At 56.9% G+C, this 27,738-nt stretch overlaps 2 protein-coding genes across 5 annotated transcripts; both read left to right on the top strand.

Moving 5' to 3' along the window:
- Positions 1–1,380: 1,380 nt before the first annotated feature.
- SH2D3C (SH2 domain containing 3C) lies at positions 1,381–21,668 on the top strand. 3 transcript variants are annotated; one of them, XM_082295427.1, is made up of 11 exons: positions 1,381–1,488; positions 4,734–4,773; positions 14,972–15,100; positions 15,391–15,839; positions 17,505–17,629; positions 17,907–18,484; positions 18,713–18,828; positions 19,002–19,173; positions 19,890–20,001; positions 20,639–20,842; positions 20,970–21,668. In XM_082295427.1, the coding sequence occupies exons 1-11, from the start codon at positions 1,445–1,447 to the stop codon at positions 21,143–21,145; spliced, it is 2,145 nt and encodes a 714-aa protein (XP_082151553.1). In that variant the 5' UTR covers positions 1,381–1,444; the 3' UTR covers positions 21,146–21,668. The 3 variants fall into 3 exon arrangements, with proteins under 3 accessions (XP_082151553.1, XP_082151551.1, XP_082151552.1); XM_082295425.1 differs by having other exon boundaries at positions 20,636–20,842; XM_082295426.1 differs by lacking the exons at positions 1,381–1,488; positions 4,734–4,773 and adding an exon at positions 8,858–8,992 and having other exon boundaries at positions 20,636–20,842.
- Positions 21,669–22,552: 884 nt separating this feature from the next.
- TOR2A (torsin family 2 member A) lies at positions 22,553–27,565 on the top strand. Of its 2 annotated transcripts, XR_014227020.1 has the most exons (6): positions 22,553–22,704; positions 22,975–23,240; positions 24,312–24,487; positions 24,822–24,949; positions 25,510–25,966; positions 26,500–27,565. XR_014227020.1 is itself a non-coding variant. In XM_082295377.1 (5 exons), the coding sequence occupies exons 1-5, from the start codon at positions 22,557–22,559 to the stop codon at positions 25,752–25,754; spliced, it is 963 nt and encodes a 320-aa protein (XP_082151503.1). In that variant the 5' UTR covers positions 22,553–22,556; the 3' UTR covers positions 25,755–27,565. The 2 variants fall into 2 exon arrangements, 1 of the variants encoding a protein (XP_082151503.1); XM_082295377.1 differs by having other exon boundaries at positions 25,510–27,565.
- The last annotated feature ends 173 nt before the right edge of the window (positions 27,566–27,738 follow it).

Genomic DNA, 27,738 nt, shown 5'->3' with positions numbered 1-27,738 from the left:
TCCCAACAACAAAACTCCCCAGACAGCCCAGCTCCCCAGCCTCAAGTGCCCTGAGACGTCCAGCACCCCTGGCCCAGGCACAGACTCACCCTCAGCTGCTGGACAAGCAGAGCAGGAGGAGGAAGAGGCTGAGTCTGGGGACACCCTGGAGGCAGTGATGGCCAGGACAGACCAGAAGCCTGTGGGGAATGTCTCCTGCCCTAGGACAGAGGCACCGAGCTCCAGCCTGGCTCCAAACCCCAGCCAAACCACAAACCCTGATGCAGCAACTGGAGCAGAGACCACTGATGGGGATCTCCTGGAAAAGGGACAAGAGCATCCTGACAAGATCTCCCCAGACAGGTATAGCCCTTTGAGGTTTGCTCTGCCTTCTGCTAAGACCCCCCTTTTTGCCCCTCCAGGGCAAGAGGAGGGGGCTGCGATACAACAGGGTCACTGCAATGTCACCCCGTGCCCACAGTGCCAGCGGGATGCACCTGGCCGGTGGGACAGCGCAGCTGGAGCATGGTCAGGTCAGCGGCTCCATGGGAACGAGGTTTCCTGTGGGATTCCTGTTCCCTCTTGTTTCCGGACGGGGTGGAAACATCTTGCAGCCCCGCTCTGCCCCGGCACCTCTTTGTCCTGCGGCGGCTGCGTTCCAGCACCAGGATGTGTTGCTGCGGAGAGCTCACACCAGCACTGTTACAGCCTTCTCCGCTTCTCACTCTCCTCTTTTCCACCCCCTCTATCCTTTCCCCCTCTCCCGAGCAGCACTGCCTCTCCCAAGGCATAGGGCAAATCCTGAAACCAGACACTGTCCCCATTTCATCACCTGCCAGTAAACCCGCACTCCGGGCACACACACCCCCACTCCAGGCACAATCTCCCCCCTCCGGGGCAACTTGGAGGCTCAGCCCTCTGAGATGACTCAGGGTGGATTTTTTGGAGGGTTGTGACCACAGAATCAACCAGAGGGATTTTTAGCCCCCTGCCCCTGGGCATCTGGGCATAAGGGGCCAAATACAACCCCAGCCCAGCAGGGTGTGGGACTAGGGACACAGGCAAAGGCGACTCCAAATTTCTCCCGAAAACATTTCTCCCCCTTTCCCTGGCCTGACTCTCCTCTCTCTGCACTCAAGTGGCCCCTGATGTCCCTGTTTCCCCTGCACCGCCCCGGGGCCGGGGGCTCCTTTTCCTGACACTGAGCGTTCGGGAGGTCCGGGTGGCTCCAGTAAGCGGGGTGAGGAGGAGAAATTCGTGCCGGCGGTGGGAGCCGGGCTGTGCCGACCACACATTCCTGCCCGCCGTGAAGGGAGGGCCGGAGGAGGGCTGGGACGGGAAGGAGGAGGGTCTGCCACCGCCCTGCGCGCCCCGAAGTCCCGACGCTCAGTGCAAGGCGGGAGAGCGAGCGGGAGAACTTCTCCCCATCCCGGAGCAGAGGCGCTTGCTGGATCCCGCAGGGCCGATGACAGCGCTGGGCAGGAGGTTTCCCACCCTGGGACAGGGCAGGTAAGGGGTTCCGGCCCCCTGGCCACCCCTCGCACCCCGGCACAGCAGAGGGGATGGGGAGGAAGAGGCTGGGAAGGGGCTTCGCTTGGGGCGGGCACAAAATTTCGACGCAGATGCCGAAGCTGCTGCTCGGGTGCCAAGGCCCCCAGCCCGTGGTGGTGTTTGCTCAAGGAAAGAGCTGCTGAAACCACAGCAGACCCGGCGCCAGGGGCAGCGGCCAGCTCGGAGGGCCAGAGGCTCGGAGGTTTGGGGGGCTGGTGACACTGCCACATCCTTCAGTGAGCACAGAGCCCCAGCAGTGGCAGAGAGTCCTCGAGGAGGGTGCAGAGGGCTCACCCAGACCCTCCGTCTCCCAGAAATTACTTAGATCCCAAGCCACCATGGCTGGGAACCAAGCAGCAGTGAAACACGGGTGGGTCACCTGGGTGTCTTGAATCTGGGGAGTGGGGACTTGGGGTCCCAAAAATGGGGGGCCAAATGCTTTTTTGCATCCTGTGTGGTTTTCCTGATGGTGAGTGTAGCCTTGCTGCTTGCCAGGGAAACTGAGGCACAAGAGTGACCAGAGCAGGTTTTGGCATCAGGGTTATTTCTGCCCCTCCACACTCCAACCCAGAGCCCCTGCCACAGCCCCTGCCTCAAGGAGGAGCCGTCTGCCAGAGCCATCCCAAGGCCAGGCCCTGCTGTGGGACGGTGGGAGGAAGTGGGACCGGGATAATGCTGCGCCCCAGCCCTTCCTCCTGCGCAGGCACATCCCTGGGGATGGGGACAGTCTGTTCCTGCCAGGCCATGGCAGCAGCGTGTTCCCTGGGGAGGAACAAACATGGCCCTGGGGCACGTTTTCACCTGCCCCTCTGGAGTATTCCTGCTAAAGACAGTCTCCAAGACAGGATGGGCTGAGGATGCTCATACACAGGAGGGCTTTCCCAGAATCAGGCCTGTGAGGGGGGAAATTGTGCTGCTGTGGGACAGGGAGTGGCACCCAGCCTGTGGAGCTGCTCAGAGCAAGGCGGTGGCTGTGACTCCAGCAGAGACATGCTGACTAACGGGAGATGACTGCTGGCAGGTCACAGGGCGGACATGACTCGGTTTCCCTGTGCGCCCAGCCGTGTGTGAGGCACGGGAAACGCTGCTTCCCGCAGGCACTGCCTGACACTCCCTGCAGACCCCTCTGGCAGCACTGCCAGCCAAAACCTCCCTCAATGCAGCTCTACAGAGGGGGAAACTGAGGCATAAGGTGCCCAGATTTGGTTCCCCTGGGGTACAGCCTGCACCAGTGTTCCAAGGCAGGCAGACCCTGGGCTTCAAACCAGGGCTGGACCCACAGGATCCTCCTGGACTGTTCCCAGCAGCCAGCCTGGAGCTTGGCACATTTGCAAGTCACGGTGATTCCTTCCCAAGCCCAAAGGGAACAGCCACCCCACCAACCCCCCCCTCTCATTGCTGTAGCTCCGGGTCCCAGCAGCTCAGCCATGGCTGCACTCGAAAGGCAGCCCTGGAATTTCTCCCAGGCGCTCGTCTGCCCCCAAAAATGCCGTTTCCTCCAGGAATGTGCAGAACCAGGGGGGCTGCGGTCCCAGCTGCTGCCCTTCCCCGGCACAGGGGCCTCTCCTGTCCGGGCCCTCGCAGCGTCTCCCAGCTGCTCCCATGCTCCCGACTTCCTGCCCAGAGGCCCCCCATCCTCCTGCCGGTTTTTCTCACGGCTCTCGCAGCACCAGGCAGCTCTGCGGCGTGTGAAGGGCAAACAGGCTGGAGAGGCAGTGCCCGGGAGGGCAGGCAGCCCACAGCTGCCCAGGGGAGTCTGCATCCATCCCTGCTCCCAACTGCTCCACTATTTTCTTCACCTCCAAAAAAGTATGGGTTTGATTTCCAGCTCCTTCTTCCCCTCCCAAACTGGACACCAGGGGATGCGGTTTCTGCAGCGTGGGCTTGGAGAATCACAGAATCACTAAGGTTGGAAAATACCACTAAGACTGAGTCCAAATGTCAACCTGGCCCTGCTATGTTCACCACTAAACCGTGTCCTTAAATGCCACATCCACACATTTTTTAAAGACTTCTGAGGGTTCCAGAAGTGGGAATTGTATTCTGGAGGGCTGGACACTACGAGGAGCTCATATAGACCCTGTCACAACCCACTGTAATGCCATAGAGGATGTCCAGTGGAAAAATGTCTGGCAGGGGTTGCCTCTGCTATCCCTGTTGCCCTTTGGGGAGGCCACCAGGCACCACCCTCAACCTGGAGAGAGCCCACAGAGATGGAATTTGGCTCCCCAGAGTTGCTACCAGTGCGGGTCCCAGGGGGAGGTTGTGTGCAGGACCCTCAGCAGCTCCCAGTGTGTGTCTGACGAGGTGGCTCCTGGCAGGGAAGGGACATCCCAGGTCTGTGATGCCCTTGGATTTGGCTATTCCTTAGTTGCAGCTGCCTGTCCTGGTGTGGCAGCCTGCCATCCCCAGGCCCCTTCTGCTGCCTTGTGCTCAGGCTAGAGACCTTGGCAAACAGTGGGATGTCCATACTGAAGCTTGGCACTGGGGAGGCAATGGGTTCTGGATTCTGGTTAAGGACATCTGGATTTTTGTATTTTATTCTGAAAGGTGAGACCTCAAGGTAGCACATCCCAGCTCAGGCTGTTCCAGCCTCTTTCCTTTTGAACTCTCTGTTGTTCCCCTGGGATGCCTCCATACAGACATATACCTGGACCTATAAGAGCATGAAAAGCAGTCCTAGTCAGGACATTACAGTTCAGGCCTAGCTTTGGTGGGAGTTTGAATTCTGTAGGGTCGCACAAAGCCATAGACAAAGTCAGAAATGCTTGTCTGGGTGGCATGTCCCAACAGCTGCCTACTGGGAATGCAACTCTGCTAGGGAACAGGACACAGGGCCCCCCACCTTGGCATGTATCCCCCAGCACTGTGACCTGCGGGGACCCTGGCCTGGCTGCTGGGTCTCCCTGGTTCAGCTCACAAGGTCCCAAGCCGATTTGGGGAGAGTTCCTCTAAAAAGGCCTCATTCTCCCCTGATCGTATTAGGGAGGATAAGCCCTGTGCTGAGAATGGGCACAGAGCAGGCAGGAACACTGCTGGGGCCCTGGGAACCTCTCCCAAAACCATGGCCATGCTCTTGGCACCGTAGCAAGACAAGAGGCACAGACCCCAACTCCCTCAGCTGTTCCACCACTGCTTTTGACCTGAATGTCACAACTTACTGCCCTTTACTTATGTATTTTTATTGTTCCTCTTCCTTTTAGCCACCATGATGGCCTGGAGTCTGGCAGTGAATACGTGAAGGTAAGACACAGAGCATGATCACAGCCTGTCCCCGCTGGGTGCCAGGGGTGGAGAGAGGATGGTGGCCCTGGAACTGTCCAGGTCTTACACCAGCAGGGTGCTCAGTTCTGCACCCCTCCTCTCCTCTGGGCTCTCTCTTTGGCCCTGGAAGATATTTCTGGCAAGGCCAGGGAAGACAGAGGAGACACAAACCCTATGTGGTGCCCCCAATGCTGTTCCCACAGGAGCTGCTTGTATTTCATGTTCCCAGATACTTGTGAACACCCACAGACGCAGCCTCCTCCCTCCGCCCCCACGTAAAGAAACGGAAGGGTTTGAGCCACTTTCGTGGCTGTCACATGAAAGTTGGTGTAAATCTCTCCAAATCTCTTGCTTATCCTCCAGCAAACTATTAACATTCCTGAGGACTCTTCATGTCTGGCCAGAAATTCATTAGTGAGGCGCCTGGCTCTGGAGGAGAGCAGCCCTTTTGCAGGAGGCTGCTGGCACAATGGGGCACCAGACAGGGATGCTGTGAGGTTTGGGCACAGAGCACTGAAACCAACTGAAGTGACAGGGTGGTCACTGCCATGCCATGGCATTTGGGGTGTTTGTTTAAGGAGGGTTGAAGCTTCCTGAGTCCAGTTGCCCAGTGGGGATCTAATCTAGCCTGCCACTGGGCAGATGTGGTCATTGAGAAGTGACCTGAGGTGCCCAGCTTGGGTGGTCTAATTAGCACAGAGCCCTGCACCTTTGTCTTTTGGACTTGGGGCTCCTGGTGGTGGCTGTAGCCAGATGTGGAAATGTGGGAACCCTCTGTGGCAGCATCAACTGGCAAGCTTGGGAGAGAGCTGGCTGGACCCTGAGCTCATCTGCTGCTTCTAACAGGGGTCACCTCCCTGCACATCCATCCCTGGGGCTGATGAGGACCCCACACACCGAATCTGGCAACTGGCAGCCTCTGGGCACTGCGGCCAGATGAGTTTTTGACGTGTAACAGAGCGATTCCCTGGGTGGGATGTTCTCCTCTCTGTGCCCTTAAGCCATGTGGGACTGGCAGAATGGGAGCTCACAGGGCTGGAAGTGGGACTTGTGCCAGGACAACAAAGCTCTGACTGGGTGTATTGGGTCTGTGTGTGATGTAGTTCATTTTCCCCTGCAAAGCCAATACACTGGCCTCTGCAGAGAAGGGCCCTGGTATGGGGACCTCAAGATGTGCAGAAAAACTCCTGCTCGCACAGGCAAGTCCTGTGGGGGCAAGGAGGGGTGAGGGGAGGAACAGAATAGTTTGGGGTGTTTTCCCTGGCACTGTCTGTGTGTGCACCCAGAGATGGGCACATTTTATGGGTCATGATTTAATAGACTAAAACAATACAGGTGGGGAGCAATGGGTATGGCTCTGCCTTTGGGATCAAGTACTTTTTGGTGAGCCAGGAGAATTCCCTACCATCCAGTCAGATCCTGGACCTAAGCTATCTGGCTGTTATTTCTCATCCATCCCCGTCGTGTCCAGAAACAGCCCATGGGCTGTGGTTTATACACCACTTCCCTTTGGCCAGGGAAGCAACTGATGGCTGCAGTGACAGCAGCTATTTTAGTCAAATAAGTAATTATCTGGAGTGTGAGTGACCGGGATGACAGGGACACTCCAGCTGATTGCAGGCACTGTGACTGGCTGGCAGCCCATGCAGCTGCAGGGTGTTCAGCCCCAGGTCCTGTGGGATTCAGGGTGCTGTGCCTGTCTGTGGAGCAAGGGAGGATGGGGCTGGGATCTGCCACTGGTCCGTATAGCTGAGAGGGAAACAAGCAGAGGGGAAACACTGGTGAGGGGTGAGCCAAGGAAAGGCAGGAAGAAAAGAGCTGGTGAAGGAGAGAGTCAGGAAGAGGGAGAGGATGTGTTGCAAAGCCCTCATGAGCAAAGGCTGATAGGCAGATTTGCGTCCAGGTGCGCACCAAGGATCTGCCAAACATCAGCCCTTGAGCTTCAGCTGCAAAACGGCCAGGACTGGTGTTCCTATCACCAGGTCTGGCCTGATTAGAGGTGCAACCGGGAGCTAGAGAGGGTTGGAAAGCCAGGATCAATAAGCACTTGGTAATTAATGTGCTTTAATAATAGCCTAAGGGCTGGTGTTTCCAAGCTGCCCGGGGAAATGCATGCCCAGCTCTCTATTTCAACATCCCAGCCAGTCCAGCTTTGGCCTTTGTGCAGGTGAAGGAGCTGCAGAAAGACGTTACCTATCTGGAGAGCTGTCACACATCCTCATGAGAGCTCAGTCAGGGATTTTCAGCTTCCCTGTGAGGAGGGGCAGCACAGGCACAGCTGGAAGACTTCACCCTGCAGCACCCCATGAGGCTCCTGCTCACTCATTGGTGAAAGCCTCAATAGGAAACCATGGAGCCCATCACAGGAGAGAAGCCCCAGCAGGAGCATGATTCACCATTGCATCTTTTTGGAGCAGCATGTCCCTGCACAGTGCCATCTGCTCTGTCCCTCAGCCCCAGGCGGGAGGAGAGGAGGAGAGTCCATGCTCCCTGCCCATGCTGGTGGGGCTGCAGGCACCCATGGAACCCGTGAGCACCTGCTGCCCCATGTTCCCTGCCCGTAGGCTGCGTGCTGCCACCAGTTCTCCCGCAACTCCGGCCTGTCCTGCTGTTCAGCTGTGCTGCTCTCCTGTCTCCTCTCTCCCCTGCAAATCCAGGGGCAGAGTGAGAGCCCAGCCAGCGCCTCTGAGCTCTTTGTTCTGCGCAGAAGAGCTGCTTGCTCAAGCAGGGACCTGTATCTCATCAGGCTCGGATGCTGTCTCCTTGCCTGGGAATGTGAGGGGCTCGTTTGAATTAATTAGCAGGAAGGCTGCAGAGTTCTGTGGTTGGTGGCAGCAGGAATACCTCTCCGAGGTCACAGTGTTGCCCGGGAGGCATCGGGGTCCTTGGGCCAGAACACGCTTTGCAGATGGGAGGGTGAAGCCCCCAGTTCCCGAAGCACAGCCAAATCCAGGCCGTGCAGTGCAGGACAGATGTGGAGGGAGAACAGCAAAGAGTAGGTCCCTGTCACTGCCAGGGCTGGGGGAGCCTCTGCCTGTCCCCAGCACAGAGCAGCTGCCAGCAGTGGGTTCAGGCAGGGGTTTGGGGGATTTATTTAAGAGTCAAGGCTGGAGCAATGCTTTGAGTCATCAGTGCTGCCTTGCACATCCCATATGTGATACTGTGGCCTTAATTAAACCGAAGCAGAGCCTTAATTAAACACAAGTCAGAGACAGCCTACACAGGAAACAGGCAGCCGGCTCCCTGCCATGTGAGGTGGGCACTGGTGTATCCCTCAGAAAGGTATCATCATGTGGGGGTGAAAGAAGACAGGATGGGCAAGAGGGGACAAGGCTGTCCCTGACCCATGGGCATCACTGGGGAGAGCAGGCAGATTTGGGATGGGGAGAAAAAGGGTTCTGGGTTCCCTCAGGGTGTCTGATCCCCTCAGAGGAGCCAGTTTCTCTCAGAGCACCGGCAGCCAGGGGTGCTGGTTCCCCTCAGGGGTGTCTGTTCCCCTCTGAGGAGCTGAGTCACCTCGGAGGAACCAGTTCCACTCAGGGCACGGGCAGCCGGGGTGCTGGTTCCCTTCAGGGATGCCCGATAGCCTCAGAGGTGCCGGTTCTCTTCAAGACACAGGCAGCCGGGGTGCCTGATGCCCTGAGAGATGCTGCTTCCCTTTGCAACATGGGATTGCCGGTTCCCTTTAGGGGTGCCTGATCCCCTCAGGGATGCCTGCTCCCTTTGCGACATGGGAGTGCCGGTTCCTCTCGGAGGAGCTGGTTTCCAGTTCCCCTCAGAGCACAGGCAGCCGGAGTGCCCGATCCCCTCAGGGATGCTGGTTCCCTTTGTGGCATGCGAGAGCAGGTTCCCCTTGGAGGAGCTGGTTCCCAGTTCCCCCGCGCAGGGCGCAGACAGCCCGGGTACCGCTTCCCCCCGAGGTGCCGCTTCCTCGGATCCCCGGAGCCGGGGCGGTCCCTCGGGGCGGGCCGGGGCGGAGCTGCCGCACCGTGCCCGCCCCTCGCCGCCGACAAGGGATGAGGTAATCGGGGAAGCGGCTGAAATTGAAGCCCGGCGGCGGCGGAGGCAGCGGCGGTGCAGCCCGGGCCGGGGCAGCCCCCGCCGGGCGCGCCGCGCCATGACGGAGCGGTGCAGCCTGTGGAGCGCCTTGTCCGCGGCCGCCTGCTGCTTCTACCGCGGCTCCTTCATGCAGGTGCAGGTGAGCGGGGGCGGCGGTGGGACCGCGCCGGCTGCCGTGCGCTCGGCGCGGAGCCCCCGTGGTGCCGCCGGGCAGCCGCACGCGTGGGGAAGGCGGCGGGGGCAGCGGGAGGGGAAGCGTACGGGGGACCCCCGGCCGTTCATCCGCCGGGGTCTGCTCCGATGCGGGGAGCCCTGCGGTACCCCCCGCTCACACGGAGCCGGTGCGGGCAGCGCGCCGGCTGCGCTCAACGAGGCGGCAGCGAGCGCGGGGTGAGCCGAGCAGAGGGGTCGGGGGGCAGAGCTCGGCCCCTCCGCAGCCAGGGCGACGCAGCCAAAGCCACCACATCCCCCGGACCAGCGCTTTGACAGGTAGAAAAGTCTCTGCAGGGAGTCCTCACCTGCAGCAGACCTCATGAAGGGGAGTATTTAGAATCCCCCAAAAGGCAGCACGTGCCCGGAGCATCACTGAGCACAGGAGGGAGATCGAGCCCAGATGAACATGCAGCTTCTTGGCCCGGGTCTCCATCTCTGTGCTGCACTGCACAGGTCTGACTGGTGGGAGAAAGCTGGGATCCATCTGTCACCTGTCCTGTGGTGCTTCCAGCATTGCCACTGTCCAGACATGAGTCTAGGTGTCCTATTTTTGGACTCTAGCATTCGCACAAGGGCCATGGGGGGAATTGGTTCCCTCCTTTACTGAGAGAGCAAAGGTGTTTAGGACTGCAGGAGCCAAGCTCTGGTCTGAAGCACGAGCTGTAGTATACTGCAAGTTAGAAGGCAGCCAAGAGAGCTGACAGTCTGATTCAGTACTCCTGCTGAGTGAGGTAGGTGCCGAGCTTTAGAGATTATTCTGGATAAGACGGAGCCCAGAAGCAGCATTTCAAGTCTTGTCATGATTGCGGCTGATCTCAGCGCAAAGCCAGGGATTTTGATTGCTAGTGGGGGTGAAGAGGGAAAAGCAGCAGAGCTTTTTCCAGTTGTCCAAAGGCCACTGAGCAACACGGGGACATGCCCTTGGGCTGCACATTGCAGGGGGTGAGCAGGTGCTTTCAGCCAGCTGCTGCCAGAACAAGGGAGAGACAGGTGAGCATCTGGCTCTTGTGCAGGGATGTGAGAGGGGATGAAGGGCACTCCATCTTGACTCCAGAAAGAGTTAAAAGTGAAGCCCTAAGTGCTCACCTGGCTCTGCCAGATCTTTCACCATCTATTTGTGTCCAAGCGTGCCCAGCAAACACACACTGAAGTCCCCATGAATGACTGGAGCGCTTCCAGCTGACAGCCGCATCCCTGCTCACCGCCAATGGCGGTGCACCCAGCCTGGGAAGCACTGACATCATTTCTGGCCAATAGCAGCTCCGAAAAGGGATGCAGCAGCAGCCGCTGCTGCCGTCTTGGAGTGAGATAAGTAATATATAGATAGATGGAAATGTGTGTATACACACACAGCATCACTGCATTGGAGACCTACTACCCCAGGGCAGCGGTAGCAGCATACTCCGCCACCCTGCCACACAACCTGGAGTGCTTGTCCCATCTTAGAGCACCCAGATGTTCCTGGCTAGCTGTACCCCACCCCTGCCAGTGAGACAGAATTGCTCCAGAGCTGCCACAAAGGAGCATGGCCAAGGGGAGAGGAGACCATGAGGGTAGCCAGGACTAGTCCTAGGAAGGGCTTTGAACTCCAGAACAAAGAACTTGAGCTGAGATCTGCCTTCAGTGGGAACTAATGGAGATGTGACATAACCAAGAGATGCCTTCAGTCACCTGTGGGGTGGGCAGATAGGCTTGATGCCTTCTCAGAGGCTGTTTAGATTCCTAGAGTCATTGCAAGAGAGGACAGAGGAACAAGTGATTTCTTTTCCATATGAGTATCAAGATCAGCAGGACAGGCTGGTTCTCAGCAGAACATGCAGACTGAGACCAAGCCCATAACAACCTGGGGGTTGTTTGTGCTGGGATTTTCTTGTGGTCGTGCAGGGTGGAGTAACCATTTTTGCATGGTACCTGGACTGGTGAGTGCAGCAGTCCTGCATCAGGCAGGCAGAATGGTTCTTGGGTTTGCCGTGATGCTCAGCAAGGATGTTTGCTCCAAAATACATCGCTGAAGTAGCCCATTGCCAGGTGTGGAGGAAGCAGAGAAGACCTCTCATGCAAGTCTGTGGCTTTCCCCAGACACCTGTTCCCAATGGCTTGTTACTCCATTTCCTCACAGTTCTGCTTCCCAGGCCCCAGAGCTGCTCCAGCAGCCAGAGCAGGGGTGGAGAACTCCAGAAGGGGCTTGGATTTCCCTAGAGAGGGTCCCAGCACAGAGTAGGCAGCATGAGCAGGAGGGAGAACAGATGTGCTTGGTGCCTTGGGGTTAGTCAGATGTTATCAACAGGGTGGGGTGTGAGTACACCTTGCTCTCCAAGCTGACTTCATCCTCATCTGCAACTCCTCCAGGTTGGGAGGGAAGAGCAGGAAAGCAGAATGGAAATCACTCCAGTTTCATAAGATTACCTCTGCAAGGAGAGAAAGCCAAATGCCAGCCTTTGAAGCTCTCCTTAGAGCAGGCAGAGCGGCAGCCGCTGTTTTACACATACCACAGGCATCAGCACCCTCCATCCCTGCAGCTCTTGCCCTTCCACTACCAGTTCCAGTCCTTGCCACTCAGCTGTGAAGCGCTTCCTCCATCAAGAAAGCAGCATAGAGAGTCAGGGAAGCAGGCAGGGATGGAGAGCCTCAGGACCTGCCTTCTCATGGCAGCTGCCCCATTGCATAGCTGCTCCAGAGGATTCCCCTGTCCCAGGACTGTGAAACAGCCCATCGGGGCACTCTCATTTCTCCAGCCAAGCCAGCTTGGCTGCTGGTTGGGATTCCTCAAGCAAAGCTTGGCATCATCTCTGGCAGCTTCTGAGCTGGTTTGTCTCGTGCGGCTGGTTTGGAGAACCGCTCTGATCCCCATTTCTTCCTGCTCAGCTGGAAGAGGCCTTGGGTTCTTCATGCAGGAGCCCAGCACCATGCACTCCAGCCAGATGCTAATAGGAGTCCAGGCTTTTCCCCACACCCAACCCACTGGTATGCAAGACCTCACATGGGGCCGTGCAACTTTAGACATTTCCTTGGCATGGCCAGGAGTGCCAAGTGGTGCCTTTTCAGCGCAGCTCTCAAACATCCGCTTACACACTCCTGACAGCGCCCGGCTGGCCCACGCCGCCTCGCCAGGCCGTGCCATGCCAGGCCTTGCCAGTGCCTCGGCACCTGGCCAGCTGGCAAGCCCAGCTCCTCCGAGACATGCTCCCAACGGAGCGGAGGAAACTCGAGTACTGCTGAAGAGCTCAGGAGGAAGCACATCCCTCCACAGCACAGGGGTCTTTTGCACCAAGGGCTTGTGGGGAGCCCAGTTCCCACACAGAAGGGGGAGCAGACAGCTGATTTTGGCAGCAGGTTGGAATAGCATGAGAGACTCACAAAAAGGACCAGTCTCAGTCACATCACACCAAGGAAAAGGGCTCCCCATGGTCAGTCTCATGCTGCCTCCCCAGCCATTATAGCTTCACAATCACTCCAAGCAGTGCCTTCTTGGTGGTCTTGCAAATCGGGTGGGATCTCACTGCCAGGCCAAGGAGCCAAAGGGACAGTGCCCTCCATATGGTTGGAGAAGGTGGCTCCTGACACCCTCCGCTCACAACTGGGCTCCCTCCCCTATCTGCAAGATGCAAAACCTTCCTTGCCTCTCCCAAACCTCCTGTTCTCTCCTGCTAGTTTTGCTCATGGCTCCTGGCATGGATGCCAGTCAGCTGCTGCCCAAATCTGGGCTTGGAGACACCGGGCACTGCTCAGCTGGGCTTGTGTTTTTGTTATCCTGCACATTTGCATGGGGAGGATTTGGAGGAAAACCCAGATGTACAGTGCTGAGCAGAACAGGCACTAATCCCTGCTCTAGGGGTGGTGGGGGGAGAGCTGTCATCCAAACTGCTCCCAGCTCAGCTCTGATGACTTTCGCCTGCACAGACAGCAGAGTTTGGGGGGAACCGTGTCACAGGGTGCTGCAGTCAAGGGTCCCCCACCATCCCTGGGCCAAGCCAGGTCTGCTCTGTGGCAATGGATTTATCGCCATGGAAACAGCATCTGCTCGGCCTGGGCCCCCCAGGAGGCAGCCAGACCCCTGCAGCATCCGCCAGCTACCATTTATTTTTAATCGGGCTCAGCAGCACCGGGTGGCTTTGTCTCCAGGAGGGCCCAGAGCAGCAGCAGAGCTCAGCTCCCTGCAGCCCTTGGTCGGGGAGGACAATCAACACATCCCTGTAGCTCCAGTCAAAGGGACCCTCTCATAAGGGGAATAAACATGGTTGGATGAGCAAGTCAGAGTTCAATCCACACTGTTTTCATAGGCTGCTTCCACTCTCCCAGCACCTTTGCCTTGACAGGAGTTAGGAAGGGAGGAATAAGGGCAGGTCCAGGCTGGTGAGGGCAAGCCCTGGAGAGCACAGTCCCAGTGCACAGGCCCTTTGCCACTGCCTCCTTCCATCTCCCCAGGCTGGAGCAGGATCCCCAGCACAGGATCTCTGCCTGGTTTGGCAGATGAATGCAGCTACCAAGAGGGATGGAACATCTCCAGGGAAGGAGAGACCTGGGGTCAGGGTCCTGCTGAGGGACTTTGTGGGGTCCCAGGAACACTGCAAGAGCAATGGGTACAAGGCAGGAGAGCAGCACAGTGCTCTACACTTTCCCTTGCTCACAACCAGTAGAGAAGCAGAGGGAATTGATATGGGACACAGAGGATGAGGCACCGGGCAAAGAGTTCAGCTCCAAGGCAAGGCCCTGATGTGTTGGCATGGGGCTGCAGCCCCCTATGCTCTAGGGAACCAGCTGCCACATAAGGCCAGCCACGAGTGCCAGCCTGCTCCTCTGGCAGTGCCAGAGCAGTGTCAGCAGGGCTTCAAGCCCATGCCTGTCCTGCGAGACATCACCAGAATCCTGCCCCGACAGGCACCAAGGAGCTGGGTCAGCCCTTGCTGCCTCCTCACACTGGCACTGCACCGTGAGCCCCCCTCGCTCATGGGAACAGAGGAACAGGACACCCCAGTAGCCCCATCCAAGCTTCTTAGTCCATGGCAGGCACGCATCCCCCTCTCAGGACAGCACACATCTGGGATATGGAGGGAACCCAGGAGTCTTGGCTCCCAGGCCCTGCTCCACCATGCAGCTGTGTTGGTTCCACAGCAGGAGCATCCTAAAGCCACTGTGTCGACCAGGAGAACCAGCCTCAGGTGAAGCACACAGGAACCCCAAACCTGTGCTCAGCTCCCCAAACATCCATTGGCTTCACCATGCCAGCAGCTGGGAACACTGGCCCAGTGGCAGGCAGGGAGGGAGGCAGGCAGGCTCCAGCCAACAGAGACATGATGCCATCACCCCTTATCTCTCCAGGGGAAGGGAGGGGGCAAATTGCATCCTCCAGGCTCAGGTGCACCAGTGCTGGTGAAAGCTAATTTCTAAAAGCTAATTTCAATGCAGAAGGTTCCCTTTACATTTGTCATTATTATTTATGCTGCCATCAGGCTAAGCAATGAGTTAACCCTTTGAAGGGGGAACTGTGGTGGATGTTTAAAGGAGGAATAATGCAGATTTCCTCCTGAAAGAATGCTTCCCATGGCAGTTCAGCCCCAGAGATGTTTAAGGGGGAGCTGGGGCAGGTTTTCTCCTGCCCAGCCACACTCAGCTCTTAGTTGGGGCAGAGAGGCAGCACACCAGGCGCAGGTGGCCAGGCACAATAGGGACGTGCCACCAGGAGACCATCCAAGTGCTCCTGGTGACAGGACCTGGCCATCAACAGGCACATTACTACATCCTTTGCCACAAGCAGTAATCCTCACGCACAGCTGAGTTACCTGGCCTTTGGGGACAGTTGTGCTCCTGGCAGGTGCCACAGTCCCCATGTGGGGATCCTGCCAGCCCTTCCCTCCCCAGTCCCTGCACTGCTGCACTGCCTGACACTCTCTCTTCTCCTGTACAGTTCTCCAAGGAGAAGTACATCCTCGACTCATCACCAGAAAAGCTTCACAAGGAGCTGGAAGAGGAGCTGAAGCTGAGCAGCACCGACCTGCGCAGCCATGCCTGGTACCACGGCCGCATCCCCCGGGAGGTGAGATGGGGAAGGTGGGTGGCTCCGGGCACCCTTTACTTGGAATGTTGTGGGAGAGCACTCTGAGGCCACACGGAACCACCAGCCTTTTCCTCTGGGAAACCTCTGGTCAAGAGCTTCATTAACTCTGAGCTGCCTGATTTTGCCACAGCAAATGCCCTCCTATGGCTCAGAGCCAGGGGTGAGGGGAAAAACCAGTGCCCCGAATAACACCCCAGCAGAGCATCCACTCATGCCCCGTGGCCCATCCAGTGTGGCTGTGGCTGAGCTGTGCCCTATCCCCCTGACAGGTGTCTGAGAGCCTTGTGCAGAGGAATGGCGACTTCCTCATCCGTGACTCGCTCACCAGCCTGGGCGACTACGTGCTGACGTGCCGCTGGCGCAACGAGCCGCTGCACTTCAAGATCAACAAGGTGACAGTCAAGTCCAGCGATGGCCATACCCATGTCCAGTACCTCTTTGAGCAAGAGAGCTTTGATAACGTGCCTGCCCTTGTCCGTTTCTACGTGGGCAACCGCAAGGCCATCTCGGAGCAGAGCGGGGCCATCATCTACTGCCCCATCAACCGCACCTTCCCCCTGCGGTACCTGGAAGCCAGCTACGGGCTGGCCAACGGGAAGCACGGGGGACCCCACAGCCCCTCCACCCAGAAAGGAGGGCACATCAAGAGGAGGAGCATCACCATGACAGACGGTCTGACCGCAGACAAGATCACCAGGGCTGAGGGGTGCCCAACCAGGTGAGCATGCAGTCTCATCCCAGCTCAGCTGAGCAGAGGATCGGCCTCAGGAAGGAGGCAGGGCATGCTCAGTCACCGCTCTCTGGGTGCAGAGGTTTGGGATCAGGGATGGAAGAAAGAGACCAGCAGAGGCATGGGAAGAACCAGTACTCAGCTGGAACTGGGGTTTTCTCCCAGGCTGGCTGCCAGCCATGTTGAGCTACCACAGCAGACGCCCAGTGAGCAGACATGACTTTAGCATCGCAGGCCAGAAGCCAGAGAGTGTTTTACAATCACCCAGTCCAGGATTACCAGCATGTCAGGGCTTGTTAGAGCCATGGAGCTGAGCTTTCCCAGGCAAACATAAGAGGAGAGTCAGTCCCAGACACCAAGACAGCATTTGTTGTTTGGTTTTGGTTTTGAATGGCCCTTTTAGTTTCAGAGCCCTTTCCATTCAGCATTTTCAAGGAGTTACCAAGTAGAGCTGAAAGCCTGGTGGGCAGGAGGAGACTGATGGGGCTGTGCTGATGGAGTCTGCACAGACCCTGGATCACAGCCTTCACAAAGCTGAGCTGTTCACATTTTCCTTGGCCAGCTGGGCTTCTCCAGAGGTGGAGGAGGAGACTTCCTTTGTATGGCTTACTTTTGGCAGTCCCAGACTGCCCAGAGCCCTGCAGGGAAGGCAGGGCCACACACATATCCTCACATGCAGCAGCCAAGGGCAGACCCGTCTACTCCTGCCTCCAGCAGGACACAGCCTGTTGTTAAGCCAAGCTGCTTTCTCACCACCCTGACCTGAGCCCAAGGACAGGGTGAGAATGCACCAGCAGAAAACAGGCAACCAACTGTTATGGCTGGGAAAAGGAAAACACTCAGACTTCCAGAAGAGCATATGTGTTTCCAGAAGAAGAGCGCAGATCCATCAGTCTTTCCTCATCACTCACATTTTCCCCAAATCCCTTATCACTGCCACTGCTGTCCCATCCTCCTCCCACTGCTGAGGCACAGTGCTCATGACCAACCGCATCACAGCAGCCCAGCCCTCAGTCACAGCAGGGAGGGCAGTGAATTACCTGCCATAACTCCTTGCAACCCTCCCCACACTCAGCATCTTTTGCAGCACCATTGACAGTGTTTTCATCAGGCCACCACTGCTGCCCCACCAGCCCAAGACCTCCTTGCTTGTTATGCAACTTCCCAAGTCCCGTTTCCAGGCACTTTCCAGCTCTACTAAGCTTTGAGTCAGAGCAACAATTCACCTAACCAGCCCAACAGAGCTCCCACTTAGAGTAATACACACAGTATTAGATACCACTTCACAGCACAACCCTAGAAAACTACCATCCATGACTTCTTTGACAGATTCATTTCCCCACAGCACCCTGGAGTGGACCATGCCTTGGCATGGCATACTGTTGCATTGCTCTGCTCTCCTCTGTAGGACCAAGGTCCCTGCATGCAGGTCTGTCTCTGATTTATGGGGGTCAGTGGGTAGTGACCCCTTCTGCTCCCAGCTGCTGCAAGGACTGCCCGCTCACTGCTCCAGCTGAGCTTGTTATGGGTAGTTGTGGAAGGCGGTGATGATCCAAGGGAGGTGTTGGGGCAGCAAACCCTCATCCCAGTCCCTCTGTGCTTGCCCAGGCCGTGCTTTAAGGGACTAACCTGCACCCTCTGCCCCCTCCCCAGCGTGTCCCTGCCCCACCACAGAGACATCATTCGCAACTGTGCTGTCAGCGTGGACCAGATCCAAGACCTGCACTCCCCGATGTCCCCCATCTCTGAAAACCCAGCATCACCTGCCTACAGCACAGGTAGGCATTGCCCCTCTCCATCCCTCTGGAGACAGTGGGGCTGTGGATCAGCCTGGACTTGGCACTGTTGTGATGCAGGGACCTGAGGAGGGGGACCTTAGGGACAGGACCTCAGCCAGTCTTCAGCTGCATCATTGTGCAGCTGTCCTGGGACCAGGTTATTCTGTTTTTGCAGTGGGGTTTTCCTGAGCCCCGTGTCCCTGGGCTGCTGCATCTATGGTCCCTATGTGTGTGTGCATCTCCGGGCTTTGATAAGTGACTCCTCTGTTCCCTACAGTCACACGGCTAAAGCCACATGCCTGCCAAGCATCTGGAATCACCCCAGCCTCTCCAGTCATAAGAAGGTCTAGTGAACCCCAGCTGTGCCATGGGAACAACAGCAAACCTCTGCCAGACCCTGCCCACAGCTCCCATTCGACTCCCTGCCATGGGTATGCCCGCGCCTCCCCGTCTCCCTCTGTGAACAGCTACAGCGACCCAGACACGGGGCACTACTGCCAGCTGCACCCCACCTCGCCCATCAGCAGGGACCGGCCAGCCCACGACACCAAGCAGCTACCAACAAAGAGCTACGTGGAGAGGCTAAAGGTGGAGGAAGGACAGAGAGGGACTGTGGAGAACAGCTCTGGGGAAGCAGAGGCAGGGCAGAGGCTGAAAGCAGAGCTGGACTTCATGGGTTTTGTGCCCCCTACCATGGAAACAACCTCCTCCTTCAACCCTGCTGCCTTCCAGTCCTTGCTCATCCCCCTGGATAACAAACCTCTGGAGATGACTGTGCTAAAGAAAGTCAAAGAGCTGCTGGCAGAGGTGGACGTGAAGACACTGGCCAAACACATCACCAAAGTGGACTGCCTGGTATGGCCAGGGCCAGGAGGGAGGGATGGGCACTGCTGCCCTCCGGTCTGGGTTGGCAGGGATCAGTGCATCAGGCAACCCCTGAGCATTGGAGCCCCCCTACTGGGCTCTGCCATGCTGTATCAGCCAGGGCAGGCAGAGGCTGGGCTGGGGCAAGAGGCTGCCCAAGGACACTTCAGCCTCTCCTCAATTAACAAAGGTCTAATCAGCTTTCACCTTCCTTCCCAGGTCGCCCGGATATTGGGTGTGACGGTGGAGATGCAGCGGCTCATGGGGGTGAGCTCCGGTATGGAGCTGCTCACCCTTCCCCACGGCCACCAGCTCCGCCTGGACCTGCTGGAACGGTACGGCACAGCATGGCCAAAATGAGCCCACAGCCTGCCCTGCGTGGCCTGGTCCAGCTCCCCTGGGTGTTCCCAGCCTGGCATGGGGGAAGGGAGAGGAGGAGTCCTGTCTAAGCCCCCAGAGCACCCTCCTTCCCCATGCTGACCCTGCTCTGTGTCTCACCCCTTGGCAGATTTCACACTATGTCCATCATGATTGCCGTGGACATCCTGGGCTGCACAGGCAGCACGGAGGAGCGGGCGGCCCTGCTCCACAAAACCATCCAGCTGGCTGCCGAGCTGAAGAGCACCATGGGGAATATGTTCAGTTTTGCAGCTGTGATGAGTGCCCTGGAAATGACACAGGTAGGGGGACGCTCCTTTCGTCCTCATGGCCTGGGCTCAGCCTCTTGCTCAAAGTGCATCCCTCTCCCTGTGTCCTGCAGGCTCCAACAGTCACTGGGATGGGTGAAAGGGGAAAATGCCCAGGGTAGGAGGAATGGGGCCACATCTGCTGGGATGCAAGCAGGGAAGGAGAAGAGCCATCCCCTCCACAGAGCAGGCAGCCTAATCCCGCCAGGATCCAATTGTTTTTCGGTGGTTGGGCTTTTTGTTTTGTGCTGGGCTGTGTTCCTGGGAGGAAATGAATCTGCCCTCCGGTACAATACCAATCAGTCTCAAGGCTGTGGCAGCAGCGTCTCCGGGCCACACTGCTCCCTTTGGAAGATGAAAAGAGATTAAAATTCAATTTTAAATTGAGCCCAGCTGGGAAGTCTTGCTTCCTGCCTGGACAAAGGAGGTGGAACGGCTGCCCCCTCCCTGCATCTCATCTTCAAGGCTGCTGCAACGCAGGGAAGTTGCTGTCCTGGGGCACAGGCAGGGGGAGAAATCCTAAGCCTAGCTTCAGTGCCAGGGATGTGCCGTCTCTGGCCATGAGCACTGGTGGAGGAGGCTGTTTTTGGGAGCAGCAGGCACTGTTGTGTGCGAGGCTGGGGACTGTAGCTCCAGGGTCAGGCTATTCTCCTTGGTGCCTGGAAGCTGTGCTGCCCCCAGCACCTTCTACCTGCCCCATCTCCTTTCAGATCGCCCGGCTGGAGCAGACCTGGATGGTGCTGCGGCAGCGGCACACGGAGGGTGCGATCCTCTATGAGAAGAAGCTTAAGCCTTTCCTGAAGAGCCTGAATGAAGGGAAAGGTAACAGGAGCAGCTGCCCTTATCTCACTTGCTTTCTCCTTCCCACTTTTGTCTGGGCATGGCGTCACTCTTTGAGAGCTCTGACCCTCTCCCAGCTAGTGCCAGACGCTTCCCCTCTGGCTGCTGAACCGCCCCAGCACTCGGCAGAGCCCGTCTGGCCTTGTTTGCCCCTTCCTTCCTGAGGAAGCATTTCATAACTAAATAAAACCAGCAGCTGAGCCAAACCCTCATGCTTGCATGGCGGTGAGTGCCAAACCAAGGGACAGGACGGCCAGCTGGAAAGATGAAAAGCCATGTGTCTCTAGTGCCCGGTGCCCTGTGGTCTGCAAACCTGCTCCTCATTGCAGCCCGGGGAAATGCAGCCTGAGCAGGGCCATCAGCTTTCCCTTCCCAGCACAGCCAGAAACCCTGGCTGGGAGGAGCTGGTGTTAAACGAGGCGATGGCCCCAGGCACAGCGATCGAATAGACACAGCAGCTGCTGTGTCCAGCTGAGCCCTTAAGCCTCTCCTGGGAGCATGGTGGCAGCCTGGCTTCATGGCAGTGTTTGGCCACATGAGCACTCCACAGGGAGATGGGGAGGGGGACACAGTGTCACGGGGCCATGCGGGGTCCCAAGAGTGCCTCTCTCCTCAGAAGGGCCACCACTGACCAACACCACCTTTCCCCACATCATACCTCTTGTGACTCTCCTGGAGCGGGATGAGGCTCTCACGGAAAGCCCCGAGTCCTGGGAGGCCACCGACAATGGCGTGGAGGTGGTCATGGCCCACCTGGAGGCAGCACGGATGGTGGCCCACCATGGTGGGCTCTACCACACCAATGCTGAGGTGAAGCTGCAGGGTAAGCAGTGGGGACAGCAAAGCCCTTTCCCTCTGCCACATTCCCAGTGTGCAGCTCCAGCACCAGGATGGAGCATCCCACAGGTGCAGGGGATCCCATCCCAGGGAACTGACTTTCCCTCTTGCAGGTTTCCAGGGCAGAGCGGAGCTGCTGGAAATCTTCAGCACCGAGTTCCAGCTGCGACTGCTCTGGGGCAGCCGTGGGGCTGAGAGCAGCCAGGCTGAGCGCTACGAGAAGTTCGACAAGGTCCTCACTGCCCTGTCTCACAAGCTGGAGCCAGCGGTGCGCTTCAGCGAGCTGTAACCCCCCAGACCCTCGGAGACCCCCAGCTCCCAGCCCATGTCCCACCAGTGGCTGTGGGGCAAGGGAAGGGACCAGGCACCCAGCACCAGGAGGAGGAGAGATGGCCCAGAAAGGCACTGAGGTGCAGGTCAGCAATTTTGAGACAAAGAGGAGGAAAAGCAGCCATCTCAAATCTACCACCCACCTCTTCAGGACACAAGCCAGGGGTCCACATCACTACCCTGAAGGCTGGGGACAGTGTCTGAGCAGGCCAGCACCGGCCTCCACCAGCCAGCCCTCCCAAGGTCCATGACTACATGGTGCCCCTCACCTCAACCCTTTGGTTTTGTTTTTTTCCATCTCCGTCTTGCCCACAGCTTCTGGATCCCGTGTGTAAATATCACGATTACTTCTTGATGTACAGACTTGTGAAGGATGGTCCTTGTTGTAAATAATTAGGCTTATTCATTTTGTCATGTAAATACATGTACATATCTCATGGGTTTGGTTCTTACATCCAATAAACTTTTATCCCGTTCCTCAAGGGGACCCCCTGTCCTGTGGGTGTCCTTTAAAGGAGGCCCCCAGGGGAGCAGAGCATGGGAAGGGCTGACAGGGGGAACCACCATGCTGAACCCGGCCCCACCTGGCCCCAGACCCCACGGTGGCCCAGTGACAGCCCTTCTGAGGATGGCTGTGTGGTGTCACAGAATCACAGAATGGTTCAGGTTGGAAGGGACCACAGTGGGTCATCTGGTCCCACCTCCCTGTGGACTCCACACCCTCTCTGGACAATCTGTTCCAGTGCATGCTCACCGCACAGTAAAGAAGTTTTGCCTTGTGTTCAGGTGGAACTGAACACAGTTTCTGGGCATTATTTTCTACCCATTGCCTCTTGTCTGCAGCACCACTGACCAGAGCCTGGTCCATCTTCTTGGCACCCCCCTTAGGTCTAGATAGATAGATAGATAGATAGATAGACAGACAGATATGGAAGACTGAGCAGAGATGCAGGATTACCTCCCTGACCGGCTGTTAATGCTCTTCCTATTCCACCCCAGGATTCCACTGGCCTTGCTAGCCCTCAGGGCACACTGCTGGCTCAGACAGCTTGTTGTCCACCAGGACCCCTAGTCCTTCTCTGCAGAGCTGATTTCCATGTCAGCCCCCAACCGGTACCAGCGTTCGGGGATGTTCCTCCTTAAGTGTGCAGGACCCTGCATTTGCCCTTGCTGAATTTCAGACGGTTCTTCTCTGCGAGGGGGTCCCGGGTCCCCAAGGCACGAGGGGACAGGGGGGGACAGGGGGGCACAGGGACCCTGCCCGGATGGGAGGCGGGGCGATACGGACCAGGCCCCGCCCCCTCCGGCTCCGCCTCCGCGCGGGGCACGCTGGGAGCTGTAGTGTGGGCGGTGCCGGAGCCGCGGCCGCTATGGCCCCTGCAGCGGCTCCGGGCCCGGTCCGGTTCCTGTTGGTGCTGCTGGCGGCCGCCGCCCGCCCCGCCGCCGCCTGGGACCTGTGGGCGCTGCGCTGCGGCTTCTCGGCGGACTGCGAGTGTGGCTTTGGGCCCGACCTGCGCGGTCAGCGGGAGCGGCCGGCCGGGAAGGGGGTCTGGGTGCAGGGGGACCCCCGGGGCGGGGGGCGCGCAGCCGCCGAGGCCGGGAGGTAGCGGGCGAAGGGATCCCGGGAGCCAGCGCGTCTCCAGGAGAGCCTTCCCGGGGACGTCCCTGGAGCGGGGTCTCCCGTCCGTGCAGCAACCGGGACTGACAGGGCCCAGCGGGGCGGACCCCAGGGACGGGACGAGCGATGACAACCCGCGGTCTCCAAGTCCCGGTTTCGCTTCGTTTCAGGTCTGGAGTTTGACTTGGCCACCAACCTGGTGGGGCAGCCCCTGGTGAGGCAGCAGGTGATGAAGGGGGTGAGAGAGTTCCTGGAGAATCCGAATCCAGTGAAACCCCTCGTGATGTCCTTCCATGGCTCGACGGGAACAGGCAAAACCTACGTGAGCTCCATGCTCATCCGCTACCTCTTCCAGAGTGGGCTCCAGAGCCCCTATGTTCACCATTTCTCCCCCATAGTGCATTTCCCCCACGCTGAGCAGATAGAGCAGTACAAGGTAAGGGCCACTGCTCAGCAGTGCCACTTGGCTGGGGGTTTTTGGCTATGTCTGTCTTGAACATATGCATTCAAGCTGTTTCCCGAAGTGCAGTAGGAATAAAAGCTCTTTGTTTTACCCTCTCAGACAAACACAGCTGAGTGAGTGGCTCCATACAATGGCTGAAGGATCCACTAGTAACTGGGATATACTCAGTTATCACTTTCATCCTCTCCACAGCAGTCCTTGCCCTGATCATGTTCTCATTCTCAAATATTTACACAGCTCTTTGAATGCACAAACAAAAGTGCTTGGCTTAGATGAAAGGCACTAAAATTTTCCCATTGCTTTCTAAACAGCCTGATGGCTGTAAAAACCTGCATATCACTAGACTTGTAATCCCCTCCTCACAGAGCACACAGCTCCCAAACAGTTCCAGACTCTCCATGGTGCCATTCTGTCTCTTGAAGCTGAGAAAGGAGAGAAAACAAAATGCCAGATTCTAACCAGAGTGGGGATTCAGCACACCTGGACCTATAGTTTCTGGGTGTTTGGAGGAGTTATTTGTTGTGTTGTGTCCTTAGAGGAAATGCTTTTGGAAAAGTAAATCCCTTCCTGGCTGAAGTGCTTCAGTGAGGAGTTATGCATGCCCCCAGGCAATGTGAGTGGTTTTTTGTGGGCTGGGAAGTACCTTCAGCCATGATAAAGAGCCAGAGCTGTTCTGGGTCAGTGCAGGCACGTGTTTCTGCATCCAGAGAGGAGCTGGCAAGAAGCTGGGAACTGTGTAGATACAACAGGGAATGAGAAGAACGTGGGGAACTGTAGGAGTCTGAATCTCCAGCTTTAGTGTGCTGCTTCCTTCTTTAAATCTGTAATAAAAGACCTGCAATGGGCTAATAAAGCTGGTACACAGCCACTGTGTGAAACCCAGAATAAAGGGGCCTCCCCAGCACTGGCTGTTTGAGCTCCAAGTGGGTGGTGCTCTGCAGAGACATGCTGCTCTCGGCACCTTTGGCTCTGCTTGAGCTCCTGCCTCAGCCTGTACTCCCTTGCCATCTCGATGCCTTACAGTTTGGTGGGTGTTTTTCCTAGGAAAGCCTGAAGCGCTGGATCCAAGGGAACTTGACCAACTGTGGACGGTCAGCCTTTCTCTTTGATGAGATGGACAAGATGCACCCAGGCCTGATCGATGTGATCATCCCGTTCCTGGGACCCTCATGGGTTGTGTACGGGACCAACTACCGCAAAGCCATCTTCATCTTCATCAGGTGAGAGAGGCCTCTCCATGGGGCCTTCCGGCTCATGGCTGCTCGTTTGGGCAGAGGTTGCACCTACTTCAGGGCATACACTTGTTTTGCCTTTCCTTCTCCAAGCCTTGATCCTCTACAAATGCCAAGAGATGCTATCTCACTGTGAACAGACAGATCTGGAGAGTGTGAAAAAGCCTCCTCTGCATGTTATTTGGCTGTCTCTACAGGAGTTATTTTGGGCCAGGCAGCTGGGAGCTGCCGGCTTGCACTCTGCAGGCTGGTGGGTGTCAGGTGCCACCTGAGACACCATTTTCCTGGGTACACACTGGATAAGCCTCTCATTTTTGTGCAGCAATGCAGGAGGGGAGCAGATCAACAACGTGACATTGGCTCTGTGGCGTGCTCGCAAGGACAGGGAGGAGATGAGCCTGCAGGACCTGGAGCCAGCCATCTCCAAGGCCATGTTTGAAAACCCTCAGAGTGAGTGCATGGAGCTGAGCTCTTCTTGTAGCCCCACAGCCCAGCACAGGTAGCCACACCTGTTCTAGGAAGCCACCCACACCACCTGCCACCTCCCAGGCAGCCAGAAAGGGACAAGGGGGTTTTGAGGGATTGGAACTGCGATCCCCTTGAGGTTTCCTGGCGAAGGGAACCAGCTTCTGAGCCAGCAGACCTGTTGCCATATTTAGCAAAGTTCTTTGGAGACAAGGTGTATTTGCAGCTGGAGGCTGGCAGACAGCACAGCACACTTGCCAGAACGGCACTGAGCTATATTGATCCCTGCCTGGATCTCCTTGCTTTGCCCTTAGCACAGGGAGCAGAGCTTAAATTCTGACTAGACAAGCTAAATCCCCCCCATTCCAGGAGAACAAGTCTGTTTGGGGGAGAGGTGACAAATGATGTGTTCAACCCTCTCCTTGTACAAAACCAGCAGATCTCTCTTCAGCAGAGTATTTTGGCTTCACACAAAGCAGCTCTTTGAATTGCAAGGACTGCAGAGATCTCTGAAGGTAAAACTTTCTCCTCCTTTCCTTGTGCAGGTGGCTTCTGGAAATCTGGGATCATTAATGAACATCTCATTGATTTTGTTGTGCCTTTCCTCCCACTGAAGCACCACCATGTAAAGCAGTGCGTAGTCAGCGAGCTTGTCCAGCAAGGCCTCGAAGTACGCCCGGGTGTTGTCCAGGAAGTGGCTGACAGCATACCCTACTTCCCAGAAGAAGAGAAATTATTCTCATCAACAGGCTGCAAAACAGTGGCCTCTCGCATCAGTTTTTTCTTCTAGTCACTGGCAAGGGCCTCTCTCAGATCCATACGGAAGTAGAAAGCACCCAGGGCTGGTGGGATGAGCAGTGGGAATGGTGTGTCGCTCTCCACAGCACAAGTGCTCTCCTGGTGAACTCTTTCCAGCCCCAAGGAGGCCACTGCAGAATGCAGCTGCGGGACCAAGTGCAAATGATGTGATTTAAAGCACTTTATTGGTTCACTCTTGGCCAGGTAAGGGTGGATCCACCACCTGATGCATCTGTGATGACATGGGGAAGATGCTCAGAGGGTCTGCAGTGTCAGGGAGGTTCTCACCCTGTCAACAGCACCTACCTGCAGCTCTCCCCACTTCTGGCAGCTGTTGATACCATTAAGATTCTGAGCCAACAGAAGAATATTTCTTCCTTACAGCATTTTAACGGTTTAAAAAAAACCTTTTTAAGCGTAGCTATGCCTCAGCTCCTTGGCACAATGTGAGTACTGGTGCTGATTCCTGTGAACACCTCAACATGGCAACAAAGTTTTCTTTTCAAGGAAGTTTTAGAACCACCCACATCCAGTTTCCTTTCACTGTTAATAGGTGCTGGTAGGGACCAGTTTCAACATCAAGTGAGAGGGGTAATGTGGGAGAGGGCAATACCTGATCTGCCATGAGCCAGGCTCCCCTACCACCCCTTCATCCATCTTTCCCCTAAAGGTTAAAGGATTTCCCTGTAGCAAACCAGGAAAAAAACAACAAAAGTCTTCTTGCTTTTTTTTACCAGCCATGAAGAATTTCATCCTACCTCCAGGGAAGCCCACAGTGCTGCTAATGGTTTTGAAAATGCCTTTTATTCAGTGATGGTTTCTACAGCAGAGTTGGTGCTATGAGCTGTGGAGCCTCTTGTACATCCTTCTGCTGGTCAGACCTTGCAGGCTTTGGCTGGGCCAGCACCTGTTCAGCTTCTGGGGAGTGTCACAAGGGGGGACCTGGGGACAAGTTAGAGAAGATTAGTGCTCCAGACTGCCAAGTATGGGATGTGCAGCCTGGCTTTTGCCCAGATTTTGATATCCTCTGTGCTTTTATGGAATAATAGGTCAGAGGAAGCAGAGTCATTCACTCTCTAGGAACAACCTGCATAAGGGATGGGTGTAGGGGTACTTTGCAAAGCTTGCAATGCTCTGCTTTTCCCTGTACGGAAATGAGCTGACAGTGCTTGGGACCATTCCAGCTCCGGGCCCTGAGCTTTAGGGATTTTAGACACCACCCAAAGGCTGCCCAGGAGCTGGCCAAAGACAGAGGCAAAAATTCTGCCTCTTCCAAAAATATTACACATTTCTAATTTTAAAATAAATCTTTTAAGAAATAAACAGTTGAGGTCTTTACTTGGATTCCCGACTGCAGGTAGTGTGGAAGGACTTGGAAAATAAGCAATTTCACAGTGATGTGTTGCTGGGCTGGGTGAACCGTCACAATGCCCTGGAAGAAAGCTCTGCCCTCCTGGCAGGGCCAGGACCCACCCAGGGTTGAAAGATGGCTTGGGGGAGTGTGAGGAGTGATGTGTTCCCCCATGAACGTGTATCCCAAGGGCAGGCACAAACACACAAAAACACACACAGTCCGGGGCATTCACTGCTCCTGCAAGTCCCTCGGGGACCCTCTACAGCGCCTCTCCCGGCCCGAGGGGGTTCCCAGGCCGCGGCCCCCAGTAACGCCCAGGCTGCGCCTCGCTGTCTCCACCACGACCATCTCTAGGCCCAGCCGGCCCGCGGGATATTATCAACAGTGGCGACATTATCATCCGTGACACCGACACCGCCCCAGCCACACCGCCACAGCGACACCGCCACAGCCACACCGCCACAGCCACACCGCCACAGCCACACCGCGACACCGACACCGCCCCAGCCACACCGCCCCAGCGACACCGCCCCAGCGACACCGCCCCAGCCACACCGCCCCAGCGACACCGCCCCAGCGACACCGCCACAGCCACACCACGACACCGACACCGCCCCAGCGA

Source organism: Coloeus monedula (assembly GCF_965178545.1).
Source record: "Coloeus monedula genome assembly, chromosome: 21".
In the NCBI taxonomy this organism is placed as follows: Eukaryota; Metazoa; Chordata; class Aves; order Passeriformes; family Corvidae; genus Coloeus; species Coloeus monedula.
This window is presented reverse-complemented; position numbering and strand designations above follow the sequence as displayed.

Excerpts from the sequence above, each read along its gene's own strand:
- SH2D3C (XM_082295425.1), top strand. The coding sequence starts at position 1,445 with ATGACAGCGCTGGGCAGGAGGTTTCCCACCCTGGGACAGGGCAG. Across the intron at positions 15,840-17,504 it reads GCTGAGGGGTGCCCAACCAG|CGTGTCCCTGCCCCACCACA; the intron begins GTGAGCATGCAG and ends CCCCCTCCCCAG. Across the intron at positions 19,174-19,889 it reads GTGCCCTGGAAATGACACAG|ATCGCCCGGCTGGAGCAGAC; the intron begins GTAGGGGGACGC and ends ATCTCCTTTCAG.
- TOR2A (XM_082295377.1), top strand. The coding sequence starts at position 22,557 with ATGGCCCCTGCAGCGGCTCCGGGCCCGGTCCGGTTCCTGTTGGTGCTG. Across the intron at positions 22,705-22,974 it reads CTTTGGGCCCGACCTGCGCG|GTCTGGAGTTTGACTTGGCC; the intron begins GTCAGCGGGAGC and ends GCTTCGTTTCAG. Across the intron at positions 23,241-24,311 it reads AGCAGATAGAGCAGTACAAG|GAAAGCCTGAAGCGCTGGAT; the intron begins GTAAGGGCCACT and ends TGTTTTTCCTAG.